Below are 18,982 nucleotides of genomic sequence, written 5' to 3'. Positions count from 1 at the left end.
CACTCAGTTCTGTCCAACTCAACTTTGCATCTGTTTCTAAAAGCAGGACACTCATAATAGCCCATTTAAAATCATATTTTGTAACCTAGCAAACTTCATTTTGTGAATTATTTGGACTGAAAAGTGTGATAATGCTACATTTATTTTAAAATTCCTATCATCAGTTACTTATATATGAAAAGTTTGGTTCCAAAATGCTATAAATCCATTTTGATTCATTTTTAGTAAAACTTTTATTTACCAAGAATTTTATTTTCAAACTTTCACATAGCATCTTTAGGTTAAAATAACATTAAAAATTCAAATCCAGATTTCCCTCAAAATGCAATAAATCCATCAGGGCTCTACGTTTACTTTTCTTTTTAAGAGCATTTGTGCAACCAGCAGGACCAGCATAAACCAACTAAAACCAGCATCCCAGCACCAAAACATACCTAACCAGCATATGCTGTTTTTTTTTTTTTTCAGCAGGGAAAACTAGAGAAATGCATTTAGCTTCGGAAGACTATGTAAGTAAATGATGGATATTCATTTTTGGGTGAACCTTTAAATCAAAACTAGATTAATAGCGCCACCTAGAGCACTACATTCATTGGTACTTCTACATTTACTTCAGAGTTCTGAAAGATTTTCGCTGTTTAGCTAAAGTTTGTACAAAAAACCCCTAAATGACTCACTGCAGATTTAGACCACGTGGTCAACTCTCAAACAGCAGGCTTAGCCTACTTCTGCAGTTAGATCATAAAGCTGTGTAAACTTATGGACAAACCCTTGTGTGCAAAGTGATGAAACATCAGGACTACACCCGAGCAAACAGCACAGCACTGGAAAAGTTTTTACACTCATAAATATTTAAGCATAACCATGGCATATGTCGAATAGCTGCTACTTAACGCTGCAGGATTACTGGAGCAATAGATAAACAAAACACAGCCTGTATTAACTATTAATATTATGAACAGATAGATAGATAGATAGATAGATAGATAGATAGATAGATAGATAGATAGATAGATAGATAGATAGATAGATAGATAGATAGATAATTGTCGTTTGTTTGTCATGCAGGTTGTCTCTACAACAGGGGGCTTGTCTCTACAACAGGGGGCTGTACAAATATTATAATAACTGACTGCCAGTGGGAATGTTCGTTCTGACGCGACGTGTACTTCCTTGAAGGGTGGTGCGGTACTTTCAGGAAACAATTGTGAAAGTAAATAGCGTATCATCAAGCTGGACAGTTTGCCGAAGCGCTGACAAATAAAGAGGGGCTACAGTCTCACAAACGCGGACATGGAGTCGAGTGCTTACGGTGCATCGCTGGCCGGTGGAGCCTTTGATTTCTGGAGCTTTATAAAAAGACCGCAGACTATCGTCCGCCTGTTCAGTTGGGTAAGATCAAAGTCATCGTTAGCTAGCTAATCGAGCTAGTGCTCCTACTCGATTAAAAGTTTGTAAATTTTCTGGCTGGCCTCAAATTGTGTTGGTTAAACAGAGTTTAGTCGCTAAACAAAACTATGCTGTCGTTAAGTTGCGAAGCACGGACCATATGGCAGCAGTAGTTTGAAAGTTTGTTGTTGAGGTCTGCATCATGTGACTTGTCAAAATGTGACTGGTAAAATGAAGATGTCAACATAGCACAGCTTTGTAATACTTCGTTTTATGCAGCTAGTTTGCTTACGTGTGCTTCTTTCTTTTCAATCTTTCTTTATCTAGTGACACTGCCCTGATATTAGGCTTAGCCACTCTTTTATATTTTATTACACACTGCAAAGAAATGCTTTGAAAAAAGATAGTGTAAGCACACTTTCTAAGCTAAACATTTCACAAAAAGTTTACATTTTTATATGTTAAATCTTTTGACAGAGCATGTTTTTAACCAGTGTATGGGCCTAAATGCCTGTGACCTAATTCTTCTTTCGCTGTGTAGTTTGTAGATATATAGTTTTTTTAAACCAAAGTAGACATCTTGTGAGAACGTCACACCTCCCATTGAAACACAACACTATTGTTCTCTGTAAATGCTCTCAATAGTAGTTTATTTGATGTGTGTTTGTGTGATCACAATTGTAAAAATGCATTATTAAAGAGATTTGTTTGTTGTCACTAATTCTGTTTCTAATTCTCCATCACAGCTCTTCTCCATAGTGGTGTTTGCTACCATCATTTCTGAAGGCTACATCAATCCAGCGGGTGAACCAACAGCTAAATGCATGTTCAATCAGAATGACAGTGCTTGCAGCTATGGAATTGGTATTGGAATTTTAGCCTTCATGGCCTGTGTTGCCTTTCTTGTGCTGGATGCCTACTTCCCCCAGATCAGCAATGCCAACGACAGAAAATACATTGTCTTGGGTGATCTTTGTTTCTCTGGTAAGAGTTATTACATGTGTTTTTTTTTTTGTTTTTTTTTTATATATATATATATATATATATTGTTTTAATCAGTTTTCTAAGAGCCCCATATTTGCTTTGATCTAAAATCTAAAGAGTTCTAAAGAGATCAGTTCACACTGCCAGCAAATGCAACAACAAAAGGGGCCTAGATTTTTTTTTTCACTGAGAGCTGACATCTATGACTTTTGCCAACAATGTGGACATCTCCATAACTTCCACAGCCCTGTGTTTGGTAGATAGATAGCCGCAGTGGTACAAGTTTTTTTTTTTTTTTTTTTTTTTTTTCTCCATAGAATGTTCATTGATTAACTCAGAATGACAACGAACAGCTTCTTAGCAGTTGTGACGTTCATAACTGCTGGAGCGACCAAAATTAAGAAGGCATACTAGCAACCAGCCAGTTTCAGCAGCAGAATTGCTGGCAGTGTGCAAGGTAGCATCATATCTGTTATGAAACTTCACAACTGGGAGATGTGGTACAATATCTACATAGGAAGTCACTCCGCTTGCCACGCAGATCAGAGCAGACACGAGTTGCAGTTCCATGATTTTAGCACATTGCTAAGACAACAGCATAATAATACTCCATGAGTGCACCAAAGTTCCCAGGGTCCTATGTTCCCCAGATATATATGAACATTAGAAAAGCTTATAGGTTTCCTAATTCAGTGACCGTGTAACACACATTAAGTTCAACTTTCAAGTACAAGTTCAAGACTCATTTTCCCTAACCAGCATGCCTGAAGCACACTTGTGATAACTTAAATGCTCATTATGGGTTTAAAACAGAGCCATACAATTTGTTACTCTGTTACTCATAACTTCATAAAGGGTTAGTTCACCCCAAAATGAAAATTCTGCCATTATTTACCCACTCTTATGTGGTGAGAGGTTTCCATCCAAATACATGCCATCCAAGCAATGCCAAATACATTATCACAATTGAGTAAATCCTTAAAAGCATAGCCAAATATTGCATTTGTTGAAAAGTATGCACTAAATCAATTGCCAAGTGGCTTTATTAACTGCTGAATTCAGTTTTATTGAGGCTACACTCTTAAAATAAAGGTGCTTTAAAAGGTTCTTCACAGCAATGCCATAGAAGAACCACCTTTGGTTCTACAAAGAACCATTCAGTCAAAGGTTCTTTAAAGAACCATCTCTTTCTTACATTTTTATAATCTGAAGAACCTTCTTTCGCCACAAAGAACCTTTTGTGAAACAGAAAGGTTCTTCAGATGTTAAAGGTTTTTTATGGACAAAAATTTATTCTATGGGATTGTGAAGAACCTTTATTTTTAAGAGTGTAGAATGTTCATGGATTACTTTGAAAATAAAAAGGTGAGAAAGAGATGGTTCTTTAAAGAACCTTTGAGTGAAAGAATGGTTCTTTGTGGGGGCAAAAATGTTTTTTCTATGGCATTGCTGTGAAGAACCTTTTAAAGCACCTTTATTTTTCAAAGTGTAGTAGATCCAAAAAGGACATACAGGCATCTTAAAACAAATCAAACAAGTCTTGTGAAGAGATTGAATCATTTTATATGATATAAAAAGGTTACATTTAGGGCTTTATTTGACTTTTAATGATCAAAACTGAGCGCGTACATAGAGCGCGTCAAAAATGGTATCAAATGTGCATTCGTCACATTAGAAAAAAAACTGTTCATATGGATTACTTTGTCTTTATATGAAATGTCAAAGTTTTGGTTGCATGTACTTTCGGTGGCGGGACAGAAACTTTTCAGGTTTCATTAAAACTGGCTTGATTTGTCTTTTTAAAGAGGAACAAAAGAACCAGAACTTACACTCTTAAAGATAAAGGTGCTTCACGATGCCATAGAAGAACCTTTTTTGTCTAAATGGTTCCATAAAAAAACCTTTAACATCTGTAGAACCTTTCACAAAAGGTTCTTTGTGGTGAAAGAAGCTTCTTCAGATTATAAAAAGGTAAGAAAGAGATGGTTCTTTAAGGAACCTTTGACTGAATGGTTCTTTGTGGATCCAACAATGGTTCTTCTGTGGCATCGCTGTGAAGAACCTTTTAAAGCACCTTTATTTTAAGAGTGTAGTAGATCCGAAACAAATCTAACAAGTCTTGTGAAGAGGTTCAATCACTTTATATGATAAAAAAAGTTTACATTTAGGGGTTATTTGACATTTAATGATCAAAACGTACATAGAACGCGTCAAATATGTTATTGGATGTGCATTTGTCACATTAAAACAAACTGTTCATATGGATTACTTTGTCTTTTTATGAAATGTCAAGGTTTTGGTTGTGTGTACTTTCAGTGGCGGGACAGAAACTTTTCAGGTTTCATTCAACCTGTTCCTCTCAGTGAGGAACAAAAAAAGGAATTTTTACTTTTGGAGGAACAAGCCCTGTACATTTCTCTCGCCTTTCTCGTCAGGTGTGTGGACGTTCCTGTGGTTCGTGTGTTTCTGCGTCCTAGCCAATCAGTGGTCTCACACTGATCAAGGAGGTGTTCTAGCTGATGCAGCTCGAGCTGTGGTGGCCTTTTCCTTCTTCTCCACTGCCACCTGGGTGAGCATGTCTTGCTTTATTAGACTTCCTGTGTCTCTCTGATGGTCTCCTTATCTATGTGATAAACTGATATCACCTTTTGTTTTCCTGAAGGCCCTGCTTACTGTGTTGGCCTTTCGGCGATACCGCCAAGGGATGGACGAAGTTGGCCTAGGCTACAGTGATCCAGCCAGTGACCACACTTCCCCATACCCTTCGGCATATAGTGGTGCTCCAGAGGGTTACCAGCAGTCCCCGTTTACTGCCAGTTCTGCGGGACAGGGAGGATATCAGCCTCCAGCGTACTGAGAGAGAAGGCATTTTAACTTTAGAGAGGCTCACCTGTGTGGACTGTGTTTCATATGCTCCATATTTTCCTGGGATTGGTGTGCTCTGCTAGTTTGTATTTTCTTGTTTGAAGAAGTTATTTATTTTTATTTTGTTTGGATGCAAATTCTAAACGTAACCCAAGGTGTAAAAAGTTTGCACTTCTGCAGAATTATCTTGCTAGGTTTTTGTTCCTCCAAATTAGTTTCCGAAACACAGATTCAACACCAGCAGTTTTTGCATTTTACGAAACGGATGGGATTTGCTTTATTCCATGTCTTGAATGCACAATCACACAATATATGAAAGTCTACAAAACTGACGTGCCTTAAAAGTAGAATCTAAAGAAAATTCCTCATACGCAGACAATAGAAAGTGAACTCTTTGTGCCAAATGCATTACCACAATTGAGTGATTCCTTAAAAGCATTGCCAAATATGACATTTGTTGAAAAGTATGCACTAAATCTATTGCCAAATGGGTTTATTAACTGCTAACTCCAGTTTGGTTGAGGCGGTAATAGATAACGGATGTATAGTTAGATTGAGATTGCGAAGAAAGAAATGAATGAGTAAACTACTGTAAACGTGCTTTAATTTCATTTGTGACAAACAATAGGCTTTGTGTGGATAAGCCTTATTTGTAAACTAAGCACCTGAGTTTTGAAGTGTTAAACAATCATATAATGCAATATTGTTGACGACTCTAGCAGTTTACCTTTATCAAATGTTCTTTTATGTCAGGCCAAATTCACTGCAAGATTTCTACCTCTTACTATTGAAATTGTGCCTTATCTAGGAATTGAAATTAATTGCTAGGAATGTCTCATATTTCTATTAATGACTATTTTAGACCACTTTTACTGTTTTCTTCATTTCCCTAACATGGAAAAAAAGAAACAAGAATAAATAATAAGTAACTTTTCAATTTGGTTTGTTTTGTTGAAGGTAGGGAGATTTCTTTTACACAGTTCTGTTTTAGCACATAATCATTGTGTTTTTCTGTTACTTTGCAACTGTTTTTGTAACAGCGGGTATTGCAACATTCTCATTTTGTAAGGAAATGCTGCACAATAAACACCTGATTCTTTCTGATGTTAACAGATATCAACGACTTCTTGTATCCTGTTTCAAAGTTACAATATATTATTACTTTTACCAAGTAACTAAAGTGGCGCATTACTTTTTAATTGACAAGAAGCTCTCCTGTCCCCTTGTTGAGAGAAATTGTGAATAAGATGTTACTTTAGTTCTAGAATAAATGTGAACATGCATTAATTCATCTCACTCACTAAAAAAAAAAAACAGATACAGTATTCCTCAAAATGAATAAAAACAGTCAAATTCAACGAAAAGCCTGCAAAAATAAAATGTTAAATTATACAAATACTCTTTATGTATTTAATCCCATTTTATGAACCGATGTCTTTGCTGCTGACCTTCGATGAACCAATTTGTCCATACTAATAAGCAAAAATTACTCAAGATAATCTACAATAAATTCATGTAAATAGCCGACTATAGTGCATTCTATAATTGTAAAATCAAAAGGGTATTCGTGTATATGGTAAGATACTTTTTATTAGTAGTTTTTTTTATTGTTTATTGTTATTTTTTATGAAATAACTCTGTAACGTGTTTGTTACTAAGGCCTGCTGTCTGAGATGGTTAAATTACAAATTGTAATCCGTTACTGATTACAAATTACATGACAAAAATTGTAGTTAGTAACGTAATCCATTACATTGCAGATTTTAGGTAAATATAATCAGATTACTTTTAGATTACTTTTAGATTACAAACTCGTTTATCACATTGATTTAAATAGGATAGTCTTGTACCATATTGACATAAAAGTAATGTAAATGTAATGAGTATGAAGATATATAAAATTTGTTGTTAATAACAACATGAAGTGCATTAAACCTTACCTTAACTGGTGTTTGTGAAAGAAGTGCAGGGGGGTTATGAGTTTAATGAAAAGCTAGTAATTATTTTAATAATATTAAAAAAGTTAAATTAAAATCAATCATATTAAAATTACCTGCATGGCATGTGACCATAAACAATGCCAGAGAACCAATGAACATGCAAATATGACTTAATTAATTATTAAAATATTTATTTTAAAATCTCAGGGGTACTTAAAGTAAATATATTAGGTGAAAGAGGATCAGATGACAAAAACGTTTCTGTGAATTATTTGTGCATTTAATGTGTTTGAAAGACATAGAAATACACGATTAAATAACCTACCGGGTGTTAATCAGATAAAATGTTAAAACACTTCTTTTTTTTCTTTTTTGTAAATCAGTGGTCAAATGCTGTTTTGCCATCTTACTAATGACTGATTTTTGTGTGAATGTCCACAAAACTTGAATACTTTCTGAATGTATATAAGCAGGAGGCTATTATAGAAAGGAAAATGTAAAATATGATTTCAATAAATCAATAAATGTAAGCATGCAATCCATAAAAAGTAACTCTGATTATGAGCTTTGTAATATAATCTAATTACAAGTACTTAATTTAACTGACGTAATCGGTTACTACCCAGCTCTGCCTACTGTAATATGAATATGTAATATGTTTTCATTGCTGTCGTACCTCACTCAGAAATCTATGCGTAAAATGTACGCAAGTGCGAGCGGAAAGACCTGGTTCGCCGCGCACGGCTTCGATCACGCCCCCGATTGCGGAAGTGGCTGGGATGCGCAGAGCTGCTGAATGGATCCGTGAGGAATGAGAGTTCACAAGTCGCGGTTTATTCACCAACAGCCCGGATTCATTTTGAGCCTTGTCTTCCGCCCTACCGTAAGTATAGTGCGTTTTAAAACTACGTTCAGCTAGAGAACACTGCACTGGGTTCATGCAGAAATTCATTGTGGGTCTTAACATGTCACTGTTACGCCGGCCAAGCAAGCAAGCACTACTTTGTGAAAAAAAATCTAAATTAATTCAACTAAAGGCATACCTTCACCGAACATGTACTTTCGTGGCCCTTCGCTTGTGTGCCTTTTCATAACCGAATTTGTGAGGGCGTAGTAAATGTTGAGGGCAAGAGATGAACTCCTGTGAAATATACACTGTATAACTACTCAACGCCTCTAGACCAAATATTTGACTGAAAAGATAGAGAAGTAGGATTGTATAAAGCGTTTTATATCTTTGGGTAACAAATATCATATTGAATTGATAAAAAGAAGCGCTCTCCGATTGGTTCAGCAGTGAATGTTTACATCACGTGATTAAAGATTTGGCTAGTTAGTTCCAAAACCCTAGTGAGTTTCTTATTATTGTGTTCATAAATAGACAGCTCAGGGTACGCATGCTAGTCTTGAATTAGCTTTCCTTCTGTAACTGATAAATATCTCATGATATATTGTAAAAAGGGAATATTATTTAAAATTAAGATTGATGTGCCAAAGATGGGCACAAATAGGCAATTTCATTCCTCCTGTAAAGAAGGCTAATGTGTGCCTGTGGGAACACGAATTTCATGCCATAGAACATCTCTTAAACCAGAAAATGTAGCTAAAAACTTACTTGCATAATTTAGCCCAGCTCCACAAAATGTAGATGTTGGACAGACAGCCCAAACCTTCCAGACGAGACAGGGAGAAAATATAATGCTTGGCCTTTTTGACTAGTTGATTTATATTAAATGTCCTTGAGCAGCCTTAAAACTGGTCAGATGGGGGGAAAACAAGAACCTTCTGAGCATGATGGGATTGAATAAGTTGTTAATGCTTCTTTAGTTTTATTTAGCATGAAGGTTATATGCAACTGAACACAGGATCTGCTGGATTTAGCTGACTAAACGTTTAAAGAGACGGCGTGATAATATACCATTTAAAGAGGATGTCTAATGCTATTTCATGCATTCTGACTTGTACAGTTGGACAAGTCAAAAGTTTACAGACTTTTTTGTAGAATCTACAAAATGTTTATTATTTTACCAAAATAAGCGGGATCATACTAAATGCATGATGTTTTTTTATTAAGTACTGACCTGAATAAGATATTTCAGATAAAAGATGTTTACAAATAGCCCACAAGTGAAAATAATAGTTGCATTTATAAAAATGACCCTGTTCAAAAGTTTACATACACTTGATTTTTAATACTGTGCTGTTACCTGAATGATCCACAGCTGTGTTTAGTGATAGTCATGAGTCCCTTGTTTGTCCTGAACAGTTAAACTGCCTGCTGTTCTTTTAAAATCCTTCAGGTTCAACAAATTGTTTGGTTTTGCAGCATTTTTGTGTATTTGAACCTTTTCCAACAATGACTGTATGATTTTGAGATCCATCTTTTCACACTGAGGACAACTGAGGGACTCATATGCAACTATTACAGAAGCTTCAAATGCTCACTGATGCTTAAGAAGAAAAAAAATATGCATTAAGACCCAGGGATGTAAACTTTTGAACAGAATGAAGATGTGCACATTTTTCTTATTTTGACTAAATATCATTTTTTTTATTTAGTACTGCGCCTCTGAAAGCTGCAGAAGATAGTTACATGTTTCCCACAAGACAAAATATGTTACATTTACACAATCTTTAAATGCTCTTAATGCTTATTTTTTTTCCTTCTGGAGCATCAGTGAGTGTTTGAACCTCCTGTAATAGAGAATGTGTCCCTCAGTTGTCCTCAGTGTGAAAAGATGGATCTCAAAATCATACACTCTTAAAAATAAAGGTGCTTTAAAGGGTTCTTCACAGTGATGCCATAGAAGAACCATTTTTGGTTCCATAAAGAACCATTCAGGCAAAGGTTCTTTAAAAACCATCTCTTTCTTACATTTTTATAATCTGAAGAACCTTATTTCTTCAGAAGTTAAAGGTTCTTTAGACAAAATGGTTCTTCTATGGCATTGTGAAGCACCTTTATTTTTAAGAGTGTACAGGCATTGTTGGAAAGGGTTCAAATACACTAAAACACTGAAAAACCAAAGAATTTGTGGGACCTGAAGGATTTTTCTAAAGAACAGCAGGCAGTTTAACTGTTCAGTACAAAGAAGGTACTCATGAACAACTATCGCTAAACAAAAAACACAGCTGTAGGTCATTTAAGAATCAAGTGCACGTAAACTTTTAAACAGGGGAATTTTTATAAATTCAACTGTCATTTTCTCTTGTGGACTATAAATGTTTTTTTTTTTTTTATGTGAAATACCTTATTCAGGTCAGTACTAAATAAAAAAATAATCAACCTTTTGCAGATTCTGCAAGGCGTATGTAAACTTGATTTCTGCTAAAGAGTTGGAATCTCATGCTAAACATGACCAAAGTCATATAATAGAGTATTTCTTTGCCAAAGACACTACTTCAGGTTTTGTTTAAGTTTCATAAAGTTTTTTTTTTTTTAGAGTATGGCCCTGTATGAAACGGTGGAATTCCTTGTATGGACACTTGGGTTTTGTTCCTGTTTTATTTTTGCCAATGTAACAACTTGCAGACGATCGCTACGCAAAAGCTTTGTGAACTTGTGACTCTTTAGCTCTGTCCACGGCACGACTCCAGGAGCTCAACTGTTTTCAAAGACAAGCGGTGCATTTGTGTCTGTCTTTTATAAATCTGATAATGCTAAAGACTCTTTAGAGATACGAAGGATGCAGTCCTACTCTATAGGGACTCATGATTAACTTTATTAGATTTGCAGAAACTATGTGTGTTGTATCTTTAACAATTATCCATGTAATTTACAGCTTTTCCTTTGTGCATGTAGATTCAGAGATGGTATTGTTTTAAACTTGCATTTGTGTTAAATATTAACATTCAGATAAACAAATCATTAACAAACTAAATTCCACCGGTATAGTTCTTTAGGGTATGTTATGGTTCAGTACAGAGTCTAAAAGTTAGTATAATGAACATTACAGGTACACACTTGTGAATAAGACCAGGGAAAGAATTGTGCTCAACCTTTTCAACTGGTTAACTATGCTTCATAGCTGTAATATCCAGCCATACCTGTTTTCACTCGGAGTATCTTCCGTCCGTTCACCAAGCCACTCCTTAACTCCACGTCAACATTATTCATTTCCTACACAAAGTTTTGCGGTGGCATCAGTGTATCCTGTCATAGCTGGAGAAGCTGGTAAGTGTCTGGTGTCATGGGGTTAATTAAATAGTTATGTCTTTTGGTAAGACAAGTGTTTTAATCCTCGCTTGTAATTTCTGTTATAGTTGTGAACATCTAATTTGAAGGGTTTTTTAATCATTTAATTGTAGAATGTGTAAACAACAAATATACTCAAGTAGATGATCAAGACTAATATTTGTTAATCTGCTTGAGTATGTTTGTTGTTTACAAACTTAAGAGGAGCCATGCTGGAGAGAGGAAAATCGTTACCTGTAAATGTGTAACCTTTGCACCTGTTTGTCTCATTGAAGGATTGACTGTTAAAGTAAATGATAGAGAAAAAAGGTTTTGTCACCAATACAAAAAGTTATTTTTTCCTACTCCAGGTAAGTATGCAATGCTAAGTAATTTGATAAGTTGATACCCATGAAGAGAATCAACACTGGTTACTAGATCATTGCTCTGAATGTGTCTGCACAACAAATTTGGCCCAAAACCAGCCTAACACATTGGCTCAACCAATGGTGGGGGTTTGAGGCGGAGCTATTGTTTTGTCTGACCAATGGTAGAGAACTGTTCCAGATTTGAAGAACATATTGCAGTGCCATTTGGTGCTTTTAGTGTGCAGTCTTGTCAAAGCAAGGCTGTGAAATGCTATGGAGATTTTTTTTTTCCAAATAAGGCACATTGAGTTGAGTGTAGCCAGAATGGAGAAGTTCATATGAATGTGTAATCAGACGTCGCGGATGCAATGAATTTAACACTGGAGGTCACCAACTGGCTGTATTGTCAGCCGTAGTCACAGGGCTTATTTTGTGAGACAGTTTTGTTTTTAACTGTCTGTATTCTAGTACCTGTTTTGCCAGATTCAGTATCTCTCAAAAGAATAAAACGTTTATAGAGATACAAATTGGTTAAAACCAGAGTAAACAGGATAAACGGGTTGTGATGTACATTGACTGACAGGGTAAGCGTAGAGTTCATTCACTTCCTTTCAGGCTTGTTCTTAAGCCAAGTAAGGGTGTGTTCACACTTGTCATGCTTGGTTCGATTAAAACGAACCCGAATGCAATTGCTCTGCTCTTGTGTGAGCTCTTTGTGAGTTTGGAAGTGGTGAAAATAAAATGATATGCACGCAATAACAAGCGCGCTTAGTCGAGCAGATAGCATTGAATGTATTCGACTTAAAGCGGCAATCAGCAAACCGATCAGTAAATGGGTACTGTGATGTAGGGCTGAACGATATATCGTTATCGTATCTATATCTAGATATGAACTTTCAAGATATTACTATCGAAAAAAGCAACGATATAGACGATATAGATTTCCCCTCTCCGTGCTCGCCCCGCCCTGCATACAACTCTGGCAGTCACACAACGAACATCAGTTTTACGAGTGCCCTTGAATGCACCGCTAAAGACAGCGCGCACACACTACAGAGACAGCGGAGAGTGCATGACAATGAGAGAAACACCGGGGACTTCTCAGTCATCACAAAATAAGCCAAAGCAAAGTTTGATTGCTGACGCGTTCAGTAGCGTTACGCCGTACGAGTCGACGTCCACCAGACACAAAGAAATTACAGACGCTATAACATACCACATTGCAAAAGACATGGTACCTGTGTACACAGTCTCAAAAGAAGGCTTTAAAAAAATGGTTTGGACGCTGGACAAGCGTTATAAAATACCACCCGAACACATTTTAATCAAGTGGCCATTCCGAAACTTTATAATGAGTGTAAAATGAGTGTTGAATCCGAGCTCTGTGAAATCGATCATTTCGCCACCAGTGTTGTTTTCGTCAACGATGACGAAATCATTTCGTTGACGCCACTTTTTTTAATGACAAACTTCGAACTCAAGACCCGCTGTCTGCAGACATCATTCTTCCCCGCGGAGCATACCAGGGATAATATAGAGGAGGAGATGAGAGGTGCGTTAGCAGACTGGAACTTGAAGGAGGACCAACAAGTTTGCGTGACAACTGATAATGCGTCGAACATATATCATATCGTATCGATATCGAGATATCTGGCATGAAAATCGAGATATGAAATTTTGTCCATATCGTTCAGCCTTACTGTGATGTCATACACCCACAGCGCCACTTTAAGTTGAACGCACCTTTGTCTTCAGTTTGAGTTCCGTCATGAAATATACGTTGTTCATCCCAAACAATCAGGTTGTGAACATATCACTATGCCTTTAGGTTCGGTATCTTTAGGTTTGCTGTCGGACCAGGACCAAATGTCCTTTTTGATCCAGACCAAATGAACCAAACAAACTACAAGTGTGAACACACCCTAAGTGATGGTTGTGCACCACTCTCTGCACTCCAGTGAATCTATTTTAGAGTGTGATGAAATAAAAAGGAAGTCTCTCGGCAAAAACTCAACACAAGTGGTCACAGGAGTGGAAACAAGGCTTCCTGCTTGCTCGATTTCTGTCATATTGCACCTAATTTGCACCCATCAGGGAGCCTCTATCAGTGCAGGATACTCCCGGGATGTCCGGTAGAGGTGGGATGTTGGTAAATGTGTCACGTTGACCTATATATGTGATCTGTTTCCCACGTAGGTGTGGCTGCTGTCCCTCCCTAATGCCTGTTTCTCCAGGCTATGCCCGTATTAACCAAAATGAGCCGATGAACTCTCTGCGCATCTCTGTTGGAGGGCTCCCAATGCTGGCTTCCATGACCAACACTACTGACTCCCGCTTCCGCATCAAATGGAAAGCCATTGTGGTGGTAGGGTCAGCACTAACCCTCGTCCTCCTCATATACATGCAGCTTTTGCCCTTCCACCCCCAACCCAGAGGCAAATATGGTTTGAAATTAAACCATCAGGAGGTGAGAACGGAGGGCCGCTACAATGACACATACCCCCTCAGTCCACCAGAGCGCACGGCACAGGGCACACGCTACCGTATAGGGGTCATCGCGGATCTGGACACAAACTCACTCAGCAGCAAGAAGCTGACCTGGTTCAGCTACATGCTGAAAGGTCACCTCCTGGTATCAGAGAGTGGAGATACAGTGGCGGTCGAATGGGATCAGGACAGGGTGGTCTTGGAAAGCCACCTGGCAGAGAAGGGCCGAGGCATGGAGCTCTCCGAATTAGTGGTGTTTAATGGCAAACTGTACAGTGTGGATGATCGTACGGGTGTTGTATATAACATAGATGGACTTCAGGCAGTGCCCTGGGTCATACTTCCAGATGGGGATGGCTCGGTTTCAAAAGGTTAGTGTTGCTATAGTACCCTTTTTGTTACTGGCAGTTTCCACTGACTTGAGGGTCAAGCGATAAGAGAATGAAATACTTGAAGCTTCATCATGTAAATTTAATGAGCAAGTACATCATAAAATCTTCCAAACCATGTTTTGCCTTACCCTAAATCACTGTAATGAAAAACCTGTAAAAATTATTTCTATTTTGTTGAGTTGTTGGGACAGATTTTCCAGGAAAACTGCATACTTTCATCATTTGTGTGTGCAGGTCAGGTTACTGCTTTATGCAGTGGAAGCAACTTAGATTCATCTTCAGAGCTGAAGCACAACTCCTGTCATTACCAAAATAATGTTTCTGAATAAGTGACTTTTAAGTAGTTTTATGCTTCAACCGCTTCAACAGGGCCAAAAGTGTGCAAAAATAGTAGCTTTAGCGAGACAATAGGTTGTCACTAGGGCAGTTCCCTTAAAAGGACATCTTTGTAACTTATTTACCCCTAAAGGGTGCATATTAGTACCTTAGGGTGTGTTTACACTTGTCATATTTGGTTAGATTAAAAGGAACTCTGGTGCGATTGCTCTGTTAATGCGGTTCATTTGAGTAAGTGTGAACGCTGCACACCAAACAAGTGTACCGAGACCACTTAAAAGATGGGTCTTGGTCCGCTTCCAAACAAACTCTGGTACAGTTTGAATGAAATCTGAACGCAGTATACCAAATACTTCTAAACGAACCAAAAACAGGATGTAATGACAAGATGCGACACTATGCGACATGATTTCACGAAGGGATCAAGCGGTGTATCCAAACAAAATGAGCAAAACCAAAACCAAAACAAAATGAGCAAAGGGCAAAGGTGGAGCAATGAGGAGGTAAAGTGCCTTTTATGAGCTCTTTGTGAGTTCACAGGTGGTGAAAATAAAATCATATACACGCAATAATGAGCGTGCTTAGTCCAGCAGACGGTATTAGGTGTATTTGACTAGGGCTGGGCGATTTGGCCTAAAATCAAAATCTCAATTACGATTAATGAACGATTATTTTATTTATTAATAAAATTATATTTATATAATATTTATATAGTATTTTTTTTTTTTTTTGCCCTCATAGTTCTACAAGTTTTGTACAGTAAATATGTTTACATTTTTACAAGTGAGAGATTTTTGAATGAAGGGTGCATTACTTGATTTTAAAATAATTGAAGGAAACACACACTATCTACTATCTATGATTATTTATTGAACATCAGTGTTGAACAACTGAAATTAAAGCACACATTGCTTAAAACGAAAAGTCAAATTTTTCTTAAATTAGTGAAAATATATAACTTGCACTTTTGGAAACAAAATTAATTATTTTCAATGTTTTTATATTAAAAGTAGAAAATAAGCAGTATTTGTTCTAAATAAAATTACTCTTGTATATTCTGTAAATACTTTTTACTGTATTAATACTGTTTAAGCTCTCCATGGACATGTTGGCGGAATAATGTAACGTATCGGAGCAGGGTCACGTGACTCCACACGCGGTAGTGTTTTTAAAGGGAAAGTAATTTAAATAATCGACCTGGAAAAATTTGATCGATTACAGGTTCTAAATGTCGATTTCAATTACTTTTCGATTAATCGCCCAGCCCTGTATTCGACTCAAAGCGGTAAAGTTGTGAACATATCACTATGCCTTTAGGTTCGGTATCTTTAGGTTCGTGGTCAAAAATGCCAGTGGGAACGCCAAGCGGACCAGGACCAAATGTATAATTTTCCTTTTTGGTCTGGACCAAATGAACAAAACAAAACAGTGTGAACACACCATTAGAATAATAATACACACCCTTAAGGAAGGATGTACTCTTATGGTACTATTATGCACCCGTAAGAAGTAAATAAGCTACGAAGATGTACATTTGAGGATACTGCCCTAGCTGTTATACCCTTAAAAGGACAATTTTTTGCAATTTTTTTTTGAGAGTGTAGTGTAGCTTTAATAATTAGCCCCCCAAACACTTTAAGTTTTAAGAACTTAATTTTAGCATGTGATATAATTTAATTTTGTGTTTTCATCATGAGCTGACTTTAAGGTAACACCAAAAAAACTATTAAAATAAAGATATAATTATTTTTAAAAAAATTGTTTCTTTTTTTCTGACATTTACTAGGTTTTAAGGCAGAGTGGCTTGCAGTGAAGGATGAGCACCTATATGTGGGGGGTTTGGGGAAGGAGTGGACCACCACCACTGGAGAAGTGCTCAATGACAATCCTGAGTGGGTAAAAGTTGTGGGATTCCACGGAGATGTACAGCACCAGAACTGGGTTCCTAAGTACAACGCTCTCCGCAGCGCTGCAGGCATCAGTCCGCCCGGTAAACAGTAGCCTTTCACTCACATGCAGTGTGTACTTGTAGTAAATTGAGAGTGAGTCGTGAATTTGGTATTTTAAAAGTGGCATTTTTATCACAAGAACTTTTCTGTGAAGTCTTAAAGAATTAGTTCACTTCCTGAATAAAAATTTCCGGATAATGTAATCACCTTCATTTCATCCAAGATATTAATGTCTATCTTTTTTTAGTCAAAAAGAAATTAAGGTTTTTGAGGAAAACATTCCAGGATTTTTCTCCTTAAAGTGGACTTCAATGGGAGCCAATGGGTTGAAGGTCCGAATTGCAGTTTCAGGGCAGCTTCAAAAGGCTCTACACTGATCGTTTTGCTAGATAAGACCCTTGTTCCTCAGCTGGGATCATGCAGAGGTCTCAACGCAATTCCTGAAGGGCCACAGCTTTGCAGAATTTAGCTCCAACCAGCTCCAACTCACACCTGCTTGGAAGTTTCTAGTAATACTGAAGATCTTGATTAGCTGGATCACTTGTGTTTCATTAGGGTTGGAGCTAATCTGTGCAGAGCTGTGGCCCTCCAGAAATTGAGTTTGAGACCAGTGATGTAGAGCTTTTTGAAGCTGAACTGAAACTTTGGATTTTCAACCTGTTGGTGACTATTGAAGTCCACTATGAGGAGAAAAATCCTGGAATCCTGGACTAATAAGAATCACTAGTGTTCAGTCACTATGAATGAATGTTTCTTTTCCAGTCCCTGTTCATTTCCTTTCTATTGTCATCTCAGGATACCTCATACATGAGTCTGCAGCTTGGAGCGACACATTACAACGCTGGTTCTTCCTTCCACGACGTGCTAGCAGTGAGCGATACGATGAGACAGCTGATGAGCGACGGGGCACCAATCTAATGCTCAGCTGCTCCCCAGATTTCCAGGACATTAAAATGAGAAACGTTGGGCCCCTGAACCCTACACATGGCTTTTCTTCCTTCAAGTTTGTGCCCAATACAGATGACCAGATTATTGTTGCTCTAAAGTCGGAGGAGGATGCTGGGAAAATCGCCACTTACATTGTGGCATTCACCCTAGATGGCCGAATCCTGCTTCCTGAAACTAAGATTGGGGATGTGAAGTATGAGGGACTTGAATTCATTTAGTGTCAAAGTGATTTTCTGAAGGTAAATACATACCAAACATTGGTAAATACTTTCTAGATGATACATCTAGTTGTGGACAGTGAGGGGTCTTTGTTAAAGTTGAATGACATTCAAATAATGCCAACTGGCTTTTGGTGGCCATTGCCTAAAGTGTGGTTGTGGTTATAGAGACTAAAGAAACTAGGACTTTTTTGAACCTTTATTTTGAGAGACTTATCCAAGCCTTCATCAAAAGTTTCTCATAGCCATTTTCAACAATGACCGTTAGTGGTTTCACGCCAGTACTGTACTTACGGTGTAATGAATGTAACAGAATGAATGAAGTGAAGTGATAGACTATAGTGCATAAATAGTTTACTCTACACACATTATTTTGATTGCCATGTGGTTTTGTTGAATGTCTTTTTTTAAACTGTGCATTTTTTTTACTTTCTTGATCAGTGTCTTAAGCAGATCAGCTACTTTTAAAAAGAACTGAACTGTCACAAAATGAATTTTATTTTTCTGTGATGCACCAGAGATATTTATTTGTTGTTGCTGTTTTTTTTTTTCCTGAAAACAATAGATTGAAGGTTTTAAAGAAAAAAAAAATGTGTACCTCAATTCCTTTATCCAGTTGTTTAAATCAGAGTCTGTTTATATGGTTTTAGGGATTTTTGTTTAAAAAAGAATAAATACATAAAACAAGATTAATCATTTTTCATTTGAATGCACAGGATATTCTGCAAACACAGTGTTGTTATAGACAGCTTTGCCTTTATTTATTCATAATCACCAAATGGCAAAATTACATATTTGGGTTTGTCTAAGGGATTTAACCTCTTGACTCTTGATTGACACCCAAAACGTTTTTCCATAAGCATGTTTGCACTTCCTGAGATATCCAGTGGTTAGCTTGTGTGATAAACACCTCTGCTCCAACCTTGAAGGAT

General features: G+C 37.2%; 2 protein-coding genes across 3 annotated transcripts; both read left to right on the top strand.

Annotated features, from left to right (window-relative positions):
• The first annotated feature begins 1,165 nt into the window (after positions 1–1,165).
• syngr2a (synaptogyrin 2a) lies at positions 1,166–6,348 on the top strand. Its single transcript, XM_073834358.1, has 4 exons — positions 1,166–1,392; positions 2,136–2,373; positions 4,809–4,942; positions 5,036–6,348. The coding sequence occupies exons 1-4, from the start codon at positions 1,294–1,296 to the stop codon at positions 5,228–5,230; spliced, it is 666 nt and encodes a 221-aa protein (XP_073690459.1). The 5' UTR covers positions 1,166–1,293; the 3' UTR covers positions 5,231–6,348.
• A 1,597-nt stretch (positions 6,349–7,945) lies between these two features.
• cant1a (calcium activated nucleotidase 1a) lies at positions 7,946–18,739 on the top strand. 2 transcript variants are annotated; one of them, XM_073834337.1, is made up of 4 exons: positions 7,946–8,061; positions 13,917–14,578; positions 16,722–16,925; positions 17,680–18,739. In XM_073834337.1, exons 2-4 carry the CDS (start codon positions 13,939–13,941, stop codon positions 18,048–18,050), a joined length of 1,215 nt encoding a protein of 404 aa, XP_073690438.1. In that variant the 5' UTR covers positions 7,946–8,061; positions 13,917–13,938; the 3' UTR covers positions 18,051–18,739. The 2 variants fall into 2 exon arrangements, with proteins under 2 accessions (XP_073690438.1, XP_073690448.1); XM_073834347.1 differs by lacking the exon at positions 7,946–8,061 and adding an exon at positions 11,156–11,352.
• Positions 18,740–18,982: the final 243 nt, after the last annotated feature.

Source organism: Garra rufa, chromosome 1 (assembly GCF_049309525.1).
Source record: "Garra rufa chromosome 1, GarRuf1.0, whole genome shotgun sequence".
Classification (NCBI taxonomy): domain Eukaryota; kingdom Metazoa; phylum Chordata; class Actinopteri; order Cypriniformes; family Cyprinidae; genus Garra; species Garra rufa.
This window is presented reverse-complemented; position numbering and strand designations above follow the sequence as displayed.